Genomic DNA, 13,865 nt, shown 5'->3' with positions numbered 1-13,865 from the left:
TGTGGATCCTTTCTCCTGGGTCTAATCCCTTCATCTGGGATCTAGATTCCACTCTCTTGCATCTACTCAGAGACTTTCTGTAATCTGCACTTCCCAGTCATGTCTCCAGCTTCTCCCTTTACCCTGGTTCCTTCTCATCAACACTTAAACATGATTGAGCCTCTCCCCATTCGCAACAATCCTGCTAAAAAGCCACAACCCCACATTCCACTCTAACTTCTCTAATTCCTCATTCACTCCTCAATTACTTGCATCTGGTTTCTGCCCTCACCCAAATTACCAACAAACCCTTTTCAGGCTTCACCTTACTTGTTATCTCAGCAATGTTTGAAGTTACTGACTACTCCCTTCTGCCTTCCACGGTTTAACTTCACCCCTATATAAGAATGGCTCAAATATTTTATATATATAAATCTCAAATGGGTTTCAAATCTCTTTCCTGACTGCTAGACTTATAATAAGGTTACATCCGTATATCTAAGTGCTTAACTTGCCTGTCTCATCAAACACTTTCCATCTCAGCAAATTTAAACCTTAACTCGTGTTTTCCCTCTGTTCCTCCAGCCCCTATACTGCTACTTCTCCAGACTTCAAGCTGCCCAAACCATGATCAGAGAATCATCTCTGGGTTTTCTCTCAACCTTACATCTAACCAACCACTCAAGTCATAACAATTCTTCCTTTTAAAGAGAGCTACTCATAAATCCATTCACTTCTCTCCATCGTCAATGCCAATATTCTGGTGCAGGCTATTATCCTTCTCCTCTATTATCCCACACAGTCTCCCACCCCAGCTTGTTTCTAACCTACAATTCTGCTTCCTACCAATCCATTTCTCCCAGTGATCTTTCCATGACACAAATCTAACATGTTATTCTCCCCCGCTTAAAACACTGCTGTTGCTTCCTGCCTCCCCTGGATATGGTAAACTAGACTCCTTAGGTTGGTTTACCATGTGCTTATTTTATGGCCTGATCTACCTCCCTAACTATATATCCCTCACTCCATTTATGCCTTATTTTCAGATACTTGAACTTGCCCTGCTCTCTCAGACTTCCAGCCTTCCCACACATTGCTCCCTCTGCCTAGTGGACCTCTTTCCCTGTTACCCTACTAAATTCCAATTAATCATCCTTAGGTTTTCTGCTGGAAGGTCAATTCCTCCAAAAAGCATTAGTACAGTTGCAGTGGTAAAGAGTACAGGCTCTGGAGCCAGCCACGTAGCCCAGGTTTGAATCCCACCTCCACCATAACTTCTCAGTACCTCAGTTCTCTGACTGTAAAATGGAGATGATGATAATATTAATATCTCATAGAATTGTTGTGAGGGTAAAATTAATAAATGTAAAGCTCTTGGAATGATGCCTGGAACATATTAAATCCTCAATAAATGTTAGCTACACATAAAAGCTTTCTTTGGACCATCTCAGACTAGTTAGCTTTGCTAGCACCAACATGGTACCCTGTAATTGCCTTCGTTACAGCACTTATCACACCTGATTATATCCACCTGATTGTCTTGTCGTCCCCCTTTGATACTGAGTACAGGAGTAATGTCTAATATTTCTTTTTTTTTTCTTTTTGAGGCAGAGTCTGGCTCTGTCGCCCAGGCTGGAGTGCAGTGGCGCGATCTCGGCTCACTGCAAGCTCTGCCTCCCAGGTTCATGCCATTCTCCTGCCTCAGCCTCCCGAGAAGCTGGGATTACAAGTGCCCGCCACCATGCCCGCCTAATTTTTTTGTATTTTTAGTAGAGACGGGGTTTCACCATGTTAGCCAGGGCGGTCTCGACCTCCTCACCTCGTGATCCACCGGCCTCGGCCTCCTAAAGTGCTGGGATTACAGGCGTTAGCCACCACGCCTGGCCACAACGTCTGATATTTCTTACCTCTATAACCCTAGACTCTAGTAACCAGCACAGAGCTGACTCCCAATAAGTGAACTGAACATTGTTTTTAAAGAACTCTTCATTGGCCAGGAGCAGTGGCTCACGCCTGTAATCCCAGAATTTGGGAGGCCAAGGCTGGTGGATTACCTGAAGTCAGGAGTTCCAGACCAGCCTGGCCAGCAGAGTGAAACCCCATTTCTCCTAAAAATACAAAAATTAGCTGGACATGGTGGCACACGCCATAGTCCCAGCTACTCAGGAGGCTCAGGCACAAGAATCATTTGAACCCTGGAGGCAGATGTTGCAGTGAGCTGAGATTGCACCACTGCACTCCAGCCTAGGCGACAGACACTCCATCTCAAACCAAACAAAAAAACAAAACAAAACAAAACAAAAAAACACCTCTTCATCAAAAGAATGAGAAGACAAGCCATAGACTGGAACAAAATATGTGCAAAAGACATATCTGATAAAAGACTTATCTAAAATATATAAAGAGCCCTTAAAACTCAACATAAGAAATGAACAACCCGATTTAAACAAGGGGAAAGGATCTGAACAGGTACCTCACCAAAGAAGATGGCCAAAAAGCATATGAAAAGGTGCTCAACATAAAGATGCTCACTAGGAAATTGCAAATTAAAATGAGATACCACTACACACTTATTAGAATGGTAAAAAACCAAAATACTGACAATACCAAATGCTAGTAAGGATGTGGAACAACAGAAACTCTCATTCATTGCTAGTAAAAATGCAAACTGGTACAGCCACTTTGGAAGACAGTTTGGCAGTTTCTTACAAAACTAAACATAATCTTACCATATAATCTAGCAACTGCACTCCTTTGTACGTACCCAAAAGAGTTGAAAACTTAGGTCCACACAAAAACCAGATGTCTACAGCAGCTTTATTCATAACTGCCAAAACTTGGAAGCAACCAAAATGTCCTTCAGTAGGTGAACAAATATTCATACAATGGAATCTTATTCAGCAGTAAAAAGCAATGAAAAAGACATGGAGGAACTTTAAATGCATATTACTTAGTGAAAAAAAAAACAGTCTGAAAAGGCTACATGCTGTCTAATCCCAACTATATGACATTCTGCTAAAAGCAAAACTACAGAAACAGTAAAAAGATCAGCAGCTGCCAGGGATTTGGAGAACAAAGCATAGAGTTCTTTTGTTTTTGTTTTTGTTTTTTTTCTGGGGGGAGCAGGAGTGGGGGCAGTGAAACTGTTCTGTATGATATAATAATGGTAGATACCTGTCATTATACATTTGTCCAAACCCATAGAAAGTACAACACAAAGAGTGAATCCTATGTAAACTCTGGACTCTGGGCAATGCTGATGTCAATGTAAATTCATTAATTGTAACAAATGGACAACTCTGGTGCTGTATATTGACAGTGGAGGAGGTTGTGGGTGTGTGGACCAGGAGGACTCTCTGTACTTTCCACTGGATTTTGCTGTGAAACTAAAACTGCTCTAAAAAACAGTCTATTTTCAAAAAATGTTATTTTTAGAGACAGTGTCTTGCTATGTTGCCCAGGCTGGCCTCCAACTCCTGGGCTCAAGGGATCCTCCTGCCTCAGCCTCCTGAGTAGCTAGGACTACAAATGTGTACAACAACACAGGCTAAACTCTATCTAAAAAAAACAAAAAACAAACAACAAAAAAAACTTCTGCCAGGTGTGGTGGTTCATGACTGTAATCCCAGCACTTTGGGAGGCCGAGGCAAGTGGATCACCTGAGGTCAGGAGTTCGAGATCAGTGTGGCCAACATGGTGAAACCCCGTCGTCTCTACTAAAAATACAAAAATTAGCTGGGCATGGTGGCGGGCACCTGTAATCCCAGCTCCTCAGGAGGCTGAGGCAGGAGAATCGCTTGAACCCAGGAGGCGGAGGTTGCAGTGAGCTGAGATTGCACCCTTGCACTCCAGGCTGGGTAACAAAGCAAGACTCCATCTCAGGAAAAAAAAAAAAAAAAGAATTTAAATGTAAGACCTCAAACTATTAAAATCCAAGAAGAAAATGTAGGAAATGGCATTCTGGACATAGGCCCTGTCAAAGATTTCATGATGAACGCTCCAAAAGCAATTGCAACAAAAATAAAAATTTACAAGACAGACCTAATTAAACTAAAGAGCTTCTGCACAGCAAAATAAACTAAACTATCAACAAAGTAAACAGACAACCTACAGAATGGTAAAAAAAAATTTGCGAACTATGCATCTGACAAACGTCTAATAACCAGAATCTATAAGGAACTTAAATCAACAGTAAAAAACAACCCTATTAAAAAATGGGCAATGGATATCAACAGACACTTCTCATATGTGGTCAACAAGCATATAAAAAAATGCTCAACATAACTAATCATTAGAGAAATGCAAATAAAAACCACAATGAGACATCTCACACCAGTCAGAATAGCTATTACTTAAAACTCAAAAAACAACAGATGTTGGCGAGGTTGCAGAGGAAAGGGAACGTTTATACACTGCTGGTAAGAATGTAAGTTAGTTCAGCCACTGTGGAAAGCAATGTGGCGATTTCTTAAAGAACTTAGAACATTCGACCCAGCAATACTATAATTGGGTATATACCCAAACGAATATGAACCATTCCACCATAAAAATACATGCACACATATGTTCATGGCAGCACTATTCACAATAGCAAAGACATGGAATCAACCTAGATGCCCATGCAGGGGATGCACTGGGTAAAGAAAATGTGGTATATACACACCATGGAACTACACAGCCATTAAAAAGAATGAGATCATGTCCTTTAGAGCAACATGGACGGTGCTGGAGGTCATTATCCTAAGTGAATTAATGCAGGAACAGAAAAACCAAACATGGAATGTTCTCTCTTGTAAGTGGCAGCCAAACATCGAGTACCTAGGAATACAAAGAAGGGAACAATAGATACCCGGGCCTATTTGAGGGTGGAGGGTGGAAGCAGGGTGAGAATAAAAAAAAATACCTATTGGGTGCTATGTTCATTACCTGGGCGGCAAAATAATCTGTACACCAAACCCCCAAGACACACGATTTACTCATAATAAATCTGCATAGATACCCTGCAAACCTAAAATTGGCCCAGAAGTTTGAGACCAGCCTGGACAATATAGTAAGACCCTGTTTCTATGAAAGATAAAAATTAAAAAATTAGCCGGATGTGGTGGCGCATTCCTGTAGTCCCAGCTACTTGGAAGGCTGAGATGGAAGGATCATTTAAACCTAGAAGGTTGAGGCTGCAGTGAGTCAGCATCACGCCACTGCACTCCAGCCTAGGCGAGAGAATAAGACTCTACCTCAAAAAAAAAAAAAAAAAAAAAAAAAAAAGTTGGGGTAAAAAAATACAGCAATGATAAATAATTTTAGACAAGACTAAAAAATGAAGTGATGTTTTTATCTAAAGAAAATCCTGGGCCGGGCACGGTGGCTCACGCCTGTAATTCCAGCACTATGAGAGGCCGAGGTGGGCAGATCACGAGGTCAGGAGATCAAGACCATCCTGGCTGACACGGTGAAACCCCGTCTCTACTAAAAAATACAAAAAACTAGCTGGGCGAGGTGGCGGGCGCCTGCAGTCCCAGCTACTCGGGAGGCTGAACCCGGGAGGCGGAGCTTGCAGTGAGCTGAGATCCGGCCACTGCACTCCAGCCTGGGCGGCAGAGCGAGACTCCGTCTCAAAAAAAAAAAAAATTACCCAGGTGTGGTGGCGGGTGCCTGTGGTCCCAGCTACTCAGGAGGCTGAGGCAGGAGAATGGCATGAACCTGGGAGGCGGAGCTTGCAGTGAGTCAAGATCGCGCCACTGCACTCCAGCCTGGGCGACAGAGTGAGACTCCATCTCAGAAAAAAAAAAAAAAGGCACCTCAGTGTGCAAACGTAATTTCACAGATACCCTTTTAGTGTTTTCCAGCCTTCTAACAATATAAAACCTCTCCCAAACACCCTCTATGTTCTGTAACAATGACCACACTTAAAATAATGTGTTTCTTCCTCAATCTGTTTGCATCACAAGGGCAGGGACTAGGTCTGTCTTGTTCTCCACTGTGAACTTGGTATCTACTTCTCTGGCACACAGCTGGCCCTCAATAAATAATAACTAAATGAAAACTTTTCTTAAAATTATCAAAAACTAAAAAGCAACTGTTTCCTCATTGATAATGTAATCATCTAAACATGTGTAAGGGTAACTAAACAGTATATAAACTGTTACATCACCAAAACAGACACCCCATCATGCTTTTAGAGAAGTTCTCTATACTGTTTAGACTTGGTTGCAAATAGTAAAATATGAAGTTTTCTTTCTCATGCCAGCCACATACCCATATAAAGTTGACTGGCCTTTATGAGATAGTATACTTCTTGTGGGCAGGATTTAAAGAGATTATCACCCTCTCTGCACCCTTTCAAAGCCAAACTTCTTGAAAATAATTTCCACAGACACCAACTCTATTACCTCACCTTCCATTTTTTCAATTACTCACCCAAACTGGCTTTTACTTCTACAACACTGAATCCAATCTTTCCAAAATCACCAAAAACTTCCTTATGGCTAAGTCCAATGAACACAGTTTGGTCCTTCTCTTGTTCAACTCAATAGCTTTTTTTTTTTTTTTCCTTGTGGGGGTGGGTGTTAGAGAGTGGGTCTTGCTTGCCATGCTGCTCAGGCTGGTCTCCTGGACTCAAGTGATCCTCCTGCCTCAGCCACCTGAGTAGCTGTGACTACAGGCACATGACACTGTGCCCAGCGTCAGCCTCATTTTTGACATTGTTTTTGCTTTTCAGTTTTTTAGAGTTCTTCCTGTAACTTGAACTGTATATTCACATAAACTACCACAGATGCCAGAAGAAGAAAAAAAGCTGGAATCTAACTCTCTACCCTTACAAACCCACTCGTAACCTAAAGTAGTAAGAATGATTTTAACCCATACCTCCGCCCCAACCATCTTTGGAAACTAGATGTAATGAGGGTATAGAGGGCAAGGGAGGGTTTTTTGCTTTTTTTTTTTTTTTTTTTTTGAGACAGAGTCTTGCTCTGTCGCCCAGGATGGAGTGCAGTGGCGCAATCTCAGCTCACTCCAACCTCCACCTCCCGGGTTCAAGCGATTCTCCTGCCTCAGCCTCCTAAGTAGCTGGGATTACAGGCACGCACCACCACACCCAGCTATTTTTTGTATTTTTAGTAGAGATGGGGTTTTACCGTGTTGGTCAGGCTAGTTTTGAACTCCTGACCTCGTGATCTGCCCACCTCGGCCTCCCAAAGTGCTGGGATTACAGCCATGAGCCACCACTCCCAGCCAGTTTTTTTGCTTCTTTATTAAAAAAAGAAAAACAGCAAGAATAAGCTATAAAATCTTTCCAAGTCATACCCAAAAGGATAAATAATGTATAAAGTCACCTAGCCCAATTTTAACATACATTTGGTAATTTTAAAAATGTATATTGTATTTCTGTACTTTAAATACTTCCTTTAATCTTTTTAGTAATAAAATACAGCAGTTTTCAATCATAACCATAAATGTTATATAACATTGACTGTAATACTGAAAACACAGTCAATTTACTTCACTTTAAGAACAGACAGGCCGGGCGCAGTGGCTCACGCCTGTAATCCCAGCATTTCGGGAGGCCAAGGCAACTGGATCATGAGATCAGGAGATGGAGACCATCCTGGCTAACACAGTGAAACCCCGTCTCTACTAAAAATACAAAAAATTAGCCAGGCGTGGTGGCGGGCACCTGTAGTTCCAGCTACTTGGGAGGCTAAGGCAGGAGAATTACATGAACCTGAGAGGCGGAGCTTGCAGTGACCTGAGATCACACCACAGCACTCCAGCCTGGGCAACAGAAAGAGACTCCGTTTCAAAAAACAAAACAAAAAAGAACAGACAAGACTCTTAGTAGACACATTGGCAGGCATCATAATTTTACTGAATTCACCTTATGCAATAAATTTTCTTTTAGAATCACACCAAAATTGGCTCTCTTTCTTCTTTCAGTAGAAATTAAAATTTGCATACAAATTACAGACTTCAATCTTATTCATCAATACTAGACAGAAAAGTGTCATGTTGCTTCACACCAATTTCTTAGCTTTTCAATCCTGATATTCCTTCCCACTTGACAATAAACACAGTAACAAGAGTACTCAAATGACCTTGAAACTGTTGTTTCACTCACCACATAAATTTTTTTGCATCTTCTTATTCTTCAATAAATCAATTTCAAGAGCAAATTAATAAAATAATAACAATAATTAGGATTAATATCCCTGCAAGAATATTAACTAATTGCAAATGCCTACCTATTTTCCTCTCAGTGTGTTCTCTAGCTCTTTATTATAGATACAAAAACTATCTTTGTTAACAGATGACTTTAAGGACCACTGCCACACACACAAGGATGAAAGACTTTACTCAATGGCACAAATTAGTCAGAACTAAAAATGGAACTTAGATACCAAATGCAAGTCATTGAACTTATATTCTAATAGTTTAACAAAGTGATTTTTAAAACTACATAAAATTTACCAACCTTTTCTTTTTTGAGACAGCGCCTCACTCTGTTGCGCAGGCTGGAGGTCAGTGGTGCTATCTGGGCTCAATGCAGCCTCAAACACCCAGGTTCAAGCAATTCTCATGCCTCAGCCTTCCAAGCAGCTGGGACTACAGGTGTGCGCCATGGCGCCTGGCTAATTTTTTTTTTTTTTTTTTTTTTTGCTAGAGATGGGGTTTCGCCATGTTGCCCAGGCTGGTCTCGAACTCCTGAGCTCAGGTGATCCATCCGCCTCAGCCTCCCAAAGAGCTGGGATTACAGGTGTCAGCCATCACGGCTGGCCCCATCTTAACCATTTCTAAGTGTATAGTTTAGTAGTGTTAACTATATTCACATTGTTAACAGTTTATGGTAACCTTTAACTATAATTCCTAATTTTATTTTTTTAATATGGTTTTGGAAATGTATGCTCTTCCTAAAGGTATTAATGGTTAGCTACAGAACAATTTTTTTTTTTTATTTCAAGAGTAGGGATTTAAGATAAGCTATTTTGACTTTGTGATATCATAAACATATATATGTAAACAAACAAGAGTCAGATTGAATGTGCCCCACTATACAAATATGAGACAACGTGAGCATAAGGTAGAAATGTATTATCCTAAATAAGGATCCATGTATCCATAAATCCATAAATATGCAAGAAGATAATGTTCTTCCTTATAGTAGAATAACTAAAAAATGTAGAAGGTATCATGGAAATAGAAAATCACCATTTTGCATCACAGTAATCATTTCTCAGGTAAAAATCATCAACAGATGCTAATACTGGGTAAAAGTCTGATGAGAAATAGAAGAGTCACATAGTCTCAATGTATCTCCTCATAAATTAGTTAAAAATTACAAAAGGAGGAGGAGTATTAACTTGACAGTGCAGAAACCTGGCAAACAACACACTGGCTAAGTAACTAAAGTTAGCATTACCACTAATGGGATAAACCAACATTAAGTACCTCCTAATATGATGCACGGGGAACACAATACCACTTTTGTAATATTCTCACCAAGAATACATAACCTGAATCCAATCATGAGGAAACACCAGATAAACCCAAACTGAGTGACAGTCTGGAAAATAGAAGGCCTGTACTCTTCAAATACACCAATGTCATCAAACCCAAAGGAAGGCTGAGGAACCTTTCTAACAGAGTAAGAGAGACATGATAACCACTTGACATCTAGAGTATCTTAGACCAGAATAAGGAAAACTGCTACAAACTGTACTAATGGGACAACTGGCAAAATTGAACATCCAGAGATTAGAAAACAGTATTTTATGGTGAAACTTCCAGATATTGCCAATTACAGTGTAGTTAGAAAGTGAACCTCTTTGTTCTTTTAAAATACCACTGAATTATTTAGGAGTAAAGGGTACATTTGCAACATACTTTCAAATAGTTCAGACAGATAGTATTATGTATGTATGCGGAAAGATAAAGCACATGTGTCAAACTGCTAACAGGATGGGAAAACCAGGGTAAGGGTTTTGAGATTTCTCTGTACTATTCTTGCAACTTTTCTATAAGTGCAAATATTTCAAAATTTAAAAAGTTAAATACAGGTATATGTCCCTATTAATTTATGGGTTCACTTTAGAAGTGTTGCCACCATTTCTTTTATGCTAGAAATTCAAATCTCTCCAACATTCTTAATGACTTTAAAACAGCTATTCTACTTAGCTTGACTTCAAATTTTAAAAATAAGTCAAGGTCAAAGTCTTTGGCAAACCACAATGAGTATCTGGAAGTAATGTCTAACACATTAGCCAATGATGGGGATAGTAAGAATTACTTAATCATTCTATTTTTTTCTGTTAGCTCTACAAAGTTACTAAGTCCTAAATTCCATCCCCCACCACAATTATAATTTCACTTAGGCCAGACTTGTAATCTGTCCACAAAACTGTTTTCCAACTGCTGCATAGAGCAGCATTCTTCTGGCTCGGGTTCCCAGAATTTCCCCAAATTCATGACTTTCACTTGTTTATGTCCAGATCCCCTAATGGGAGAAAATACGTCCTGAGGGGAAGACAGGACACTAACCTGAAAGACATGGGTTTGAACTCTTTAGGGGAAGGCAGGGTCAGGACTTTTTATTAAACAAGGAATACGCACAAGAAAAAAGATGTCTACAGCCAGGCGCAGTAGCTCAGGCCTGTCATTCCAGGACTTTCGGAGGCCGAGGCAAGTGGATCACTTAAGGCCAAGAGTTCAAGACCAGCCTAGGCAATATGGCGAAACCCCGTCTCTACAAAAAAAAAAAAAAAAAAAAAAAAAATTAGCCAGGAGTGATGATGCACACCTGCGGTCCCAGCTTCCCAGGAAGCTGAGGTGGGAGAATCGCTTGAACCCGGGAGGCGAAGGTTGCAGTGAGCCCATATCGTGCCACTGCACTCCACTCTAGCATGGGCAACAGAGTCACACCTTGTCTCTTAAATAAATTTTAAAAAAAGTCTAATGTCTACAGACATCTAGAAAGAGCTCCAGCTATGCCTCAGAGAGAAAAATCCCAGGAGTGGATGGGAAAATATTCATGCACAGAAGAAAAAAAAAAAGGAGAAAAGGTACAAACCATCAGGTAAGTTTCTGACCCAGGTTTACCAATCTTGTTTCTCATTTCACCTAAATGTAAACTAGGAAAACTACAGAATCCACAATATAAATTATTGTTACTTGACTTGTGCCTGGTCAGTCTCCAAATAGTACTCTCCCACATCATGAGAACAAAAATATGTTTCCTATCAGTCCTTCTCACAACAGAAGAGAAAAACGTGGTTTGTCACTAATGAAACACTGAAAATGTACCACTGTCACCAGTTAAGCTATTTAACCTACAATCTGCTGGTTAAAAGCAGGTCAGCCTGCAGCATATAAAAAGACGTCTGCCTTTCAAAACTGGCTAAAGCTGTCAAATCGGATCACAGGTTTTACAAATACAATCGCCTCAACTCAGCCCTGCTCCATAAACCAGAAAGCAGAGCCAGCTTCCATAACTGGCCACGCCGCCTCCCACCACCCCCCCGCCCCACCCCCGCCCTTGACAGTGAGTGGGTCGGAGCGGCCACAATGCGCCCAAAGTGTTTAATTCTTCCAGAAATGCCGGCCTCCGGGAGGAATCCAGGTTTGAAACTGTCCCCAACAGGGCATTCCCCGGCGACATTTTGCTCCCTCGGGTGTGGAGCAAGTGGGGAGGGCCTGGCGGCCCGAAAGTGTCCAGAGTGACCGACAAATGTGGGAAGCGTCAGGGCAGAGAGTGGGCTAGAAGGGGCAGCAGACGCTCAAATTCACACCATTCGGAGTCACCCTGACCCCCAACCTCTGACTTCTGCCCCGAACTGGCGGCCCCGAAGGAGTCCAGGTTAGGCCCCAGAACTTTGGACCCAAGTCCCAGGCGGGGACCGGCCTGTGGGCGCGTGGGCTGGTCGGGTCTGAGGGAGCGGTGACGTTTGCAAGACCCTATAGGGACGGCGGGTTGACGGGGGACCGTCCCTGGGTTCGCCTTCCCAGTCCGGACTCACCGCCCGTCGGAGCTGCCCCGGAGCCGCAGCTCGGAACATGTTCTCTGCTTCCGCCGCAACCTCGGCCTCACAGCAACCCCGTGCCCGGCCAACTGGCGTCGCCTCAGCCAGTCACCTAATGCTCGCGAGACGCGCGAACGCGATCAGACGCCCTAGGCTGGGAGCGCGAGCCCGCGGTTCCCGCCTGCCCATTGGGCGGCTGCGCAGCCAATAGACGGCGGGAAGTTAGGGGCTAGACTGGGAAGTGGGGCAAAGGTGAGGCTATTCCCAGGGGACCTTCGAGTAAGCCCGGGCCGCTGAGCTGCAGAGACAAAGCTGGCCACCCGCTGATGATCGAGCTCAGACTGTACTGTCTCACTGCCCCACAATGGGCAGCATTACTAGAGTGAACTGAAAAACTGAGCTGATCTCGGGGTAAGGTGTGAGTGGAGCCTTGCTAACTCCAATTAGATACCTTTCCCATATGCCCCTATTTCCCCCTGTATTTCCCCATGGTAGCAATTGTCACATGGGTTGTAATGACCTAAGTACTTGTCTGTGTCACCCATCTGACTAAAGATCTGTAAGGGCAGAAAGTATGCCCTACTTTTAAATTTTCTGTCTACCTGCAACACCTAGCACAATTCCTGGCCCTCACTAGGCATTCAAACAGTATGTGTTGAATGAGTCAGCAAATGAATAAATGACTGCTAATGAGTCTGGACTTTATCACGAAATTTTTAAGAAAGGAAGTGGTATGTTCAGAAATTGTCTTAATTCCCATTTCAGCAACAGCCTACCTTTCCAATGTTATCTAGTCTATCAACAAATCCTGTTAACTCTACCTTCAAAAGATAACCAGAATCCAGCAATATCCTCCAACACCCCTTTGCTCCTCCGCCAGTACCACCTTCACTCAGGACCCTGTCATCTCTTGCCTGGATCATTGCAAAGCCTCCTAGCTGGCCTTTATGTTTCTACCCATGTTTCCAGAAGCCTCTTCTCCAAACTGATGGACTGATCATGACCTCTGCTCAAAGCCCTAGGGTGGCTCCCTCTCCTCCCACTGCCCTCTTCTCTCACTGTGCCCCAGACACACGGGCCTTCTTGAGCACACAAGCCTGCTCCTCTCAGAGCTTTGCACTCTGGCTGTTCCCTCTGCCTGAAATGCCCTTCTCTTGTTACCCACGTGGCTTACTTCCTCACTTCATTCAGGTCTCTGCTCAAAAAACACATTTGCAGAAAGGCCGACCTTGGCCTCTCTACCTAAAATAGCACCCATGCCACTCCCAGATGCCCTATCACGGTGTTTGATTTTTCTTCTTGGCATTTATCACCGCCTAACAGGATGCACGTGTTTGTTTGTTTATTGCAGATCTCCCCGCATTGGAGTGTAAATTCCCTGGAGCAAGAGCTTTGTCTGAACCAACAATCTCTCTAAGGGCCCAGTGCTTTAGCTCTTCCCTCTGTCTGAAATTCCCTTCCCCATCTGACAGGCCTCTTTAAAACCCAGATCAAGTGACAATTATTTTGTTTTGTTTTGTTTAAGACAAGGTCTCTGTTTCCCAGGCTGGAGTGCAGTGGTGCCATCACAGCTCACTGCAGTCTCGAACTCCTGGGATCAAGCAATCTTCCTGCCTCAGCCTCCCAAGTAGCTGGGACTACAGTCACGTGCCACCATGCACAGCTATTTTTTTTGTAGGGGCAGGGTCTCACTGTGTTACCCAGGGCTGGTCTCGAACTCCTGGCCTCAAGTGATCCTCCCACCTTGGCCTCTCAAAGTACTGGGATTACAGACATGAGCCACCATGCCTGGCTCAAGTGACATTTCTTTTGTAAGCTCTTTCTCAATTTTCCAGGATGAATTAATCCTTTCCTCCTCTTCACTCTGCTAGCTCTATG

General features: G+C 42.7%; 1 protein-coding gene across 1 annotated transcript in view; it reads right to left on the bottom strand.

Annotated features, from left to right (window-relative positions):
* The window catches only part of ETFA (electron transfer flavoprotein subunit alpha), a 102,234-nt gene extending 90,110 nt beyond the window's left edge, over nucleotides 1–12,124 (bottom strand). The window contains exon 1 of the mRNA XM_003901237.3: nucleotides 11,985–12,124. Coding sequence (XP_003901286.1) covers nucleotides 11,985–12,023 — 39 coding nt within the window. The 5' untranslated portion in view covers nucleotides 12,024–12,124. The remainder of the gene's footprint in view (nucleotides 1–11,984) is intronic.
* Between the last annotated feature and the right edge of the window lie 1,741 nt (nucleotides 12,125–13,865).

The sequence above is a fragment of the Papio anubis genome, chromosome 7 (genome assembly GCF_008728515.1).
Source record: "Papio anubis isolate 15944 chromosome 7, Panubis1.0, whole genome shotgun sequence".
Taxonomy (NCBI): Eukaryota; Metazoa; Chordata; class Mammalia; order Primates; family Cercopithecidae; genus Papio; species Papio anubis.
Note: the sequence above shows the minus strand (reverse complement) of the source record. Positions and strands in the feature narration are given on the sequence as shown.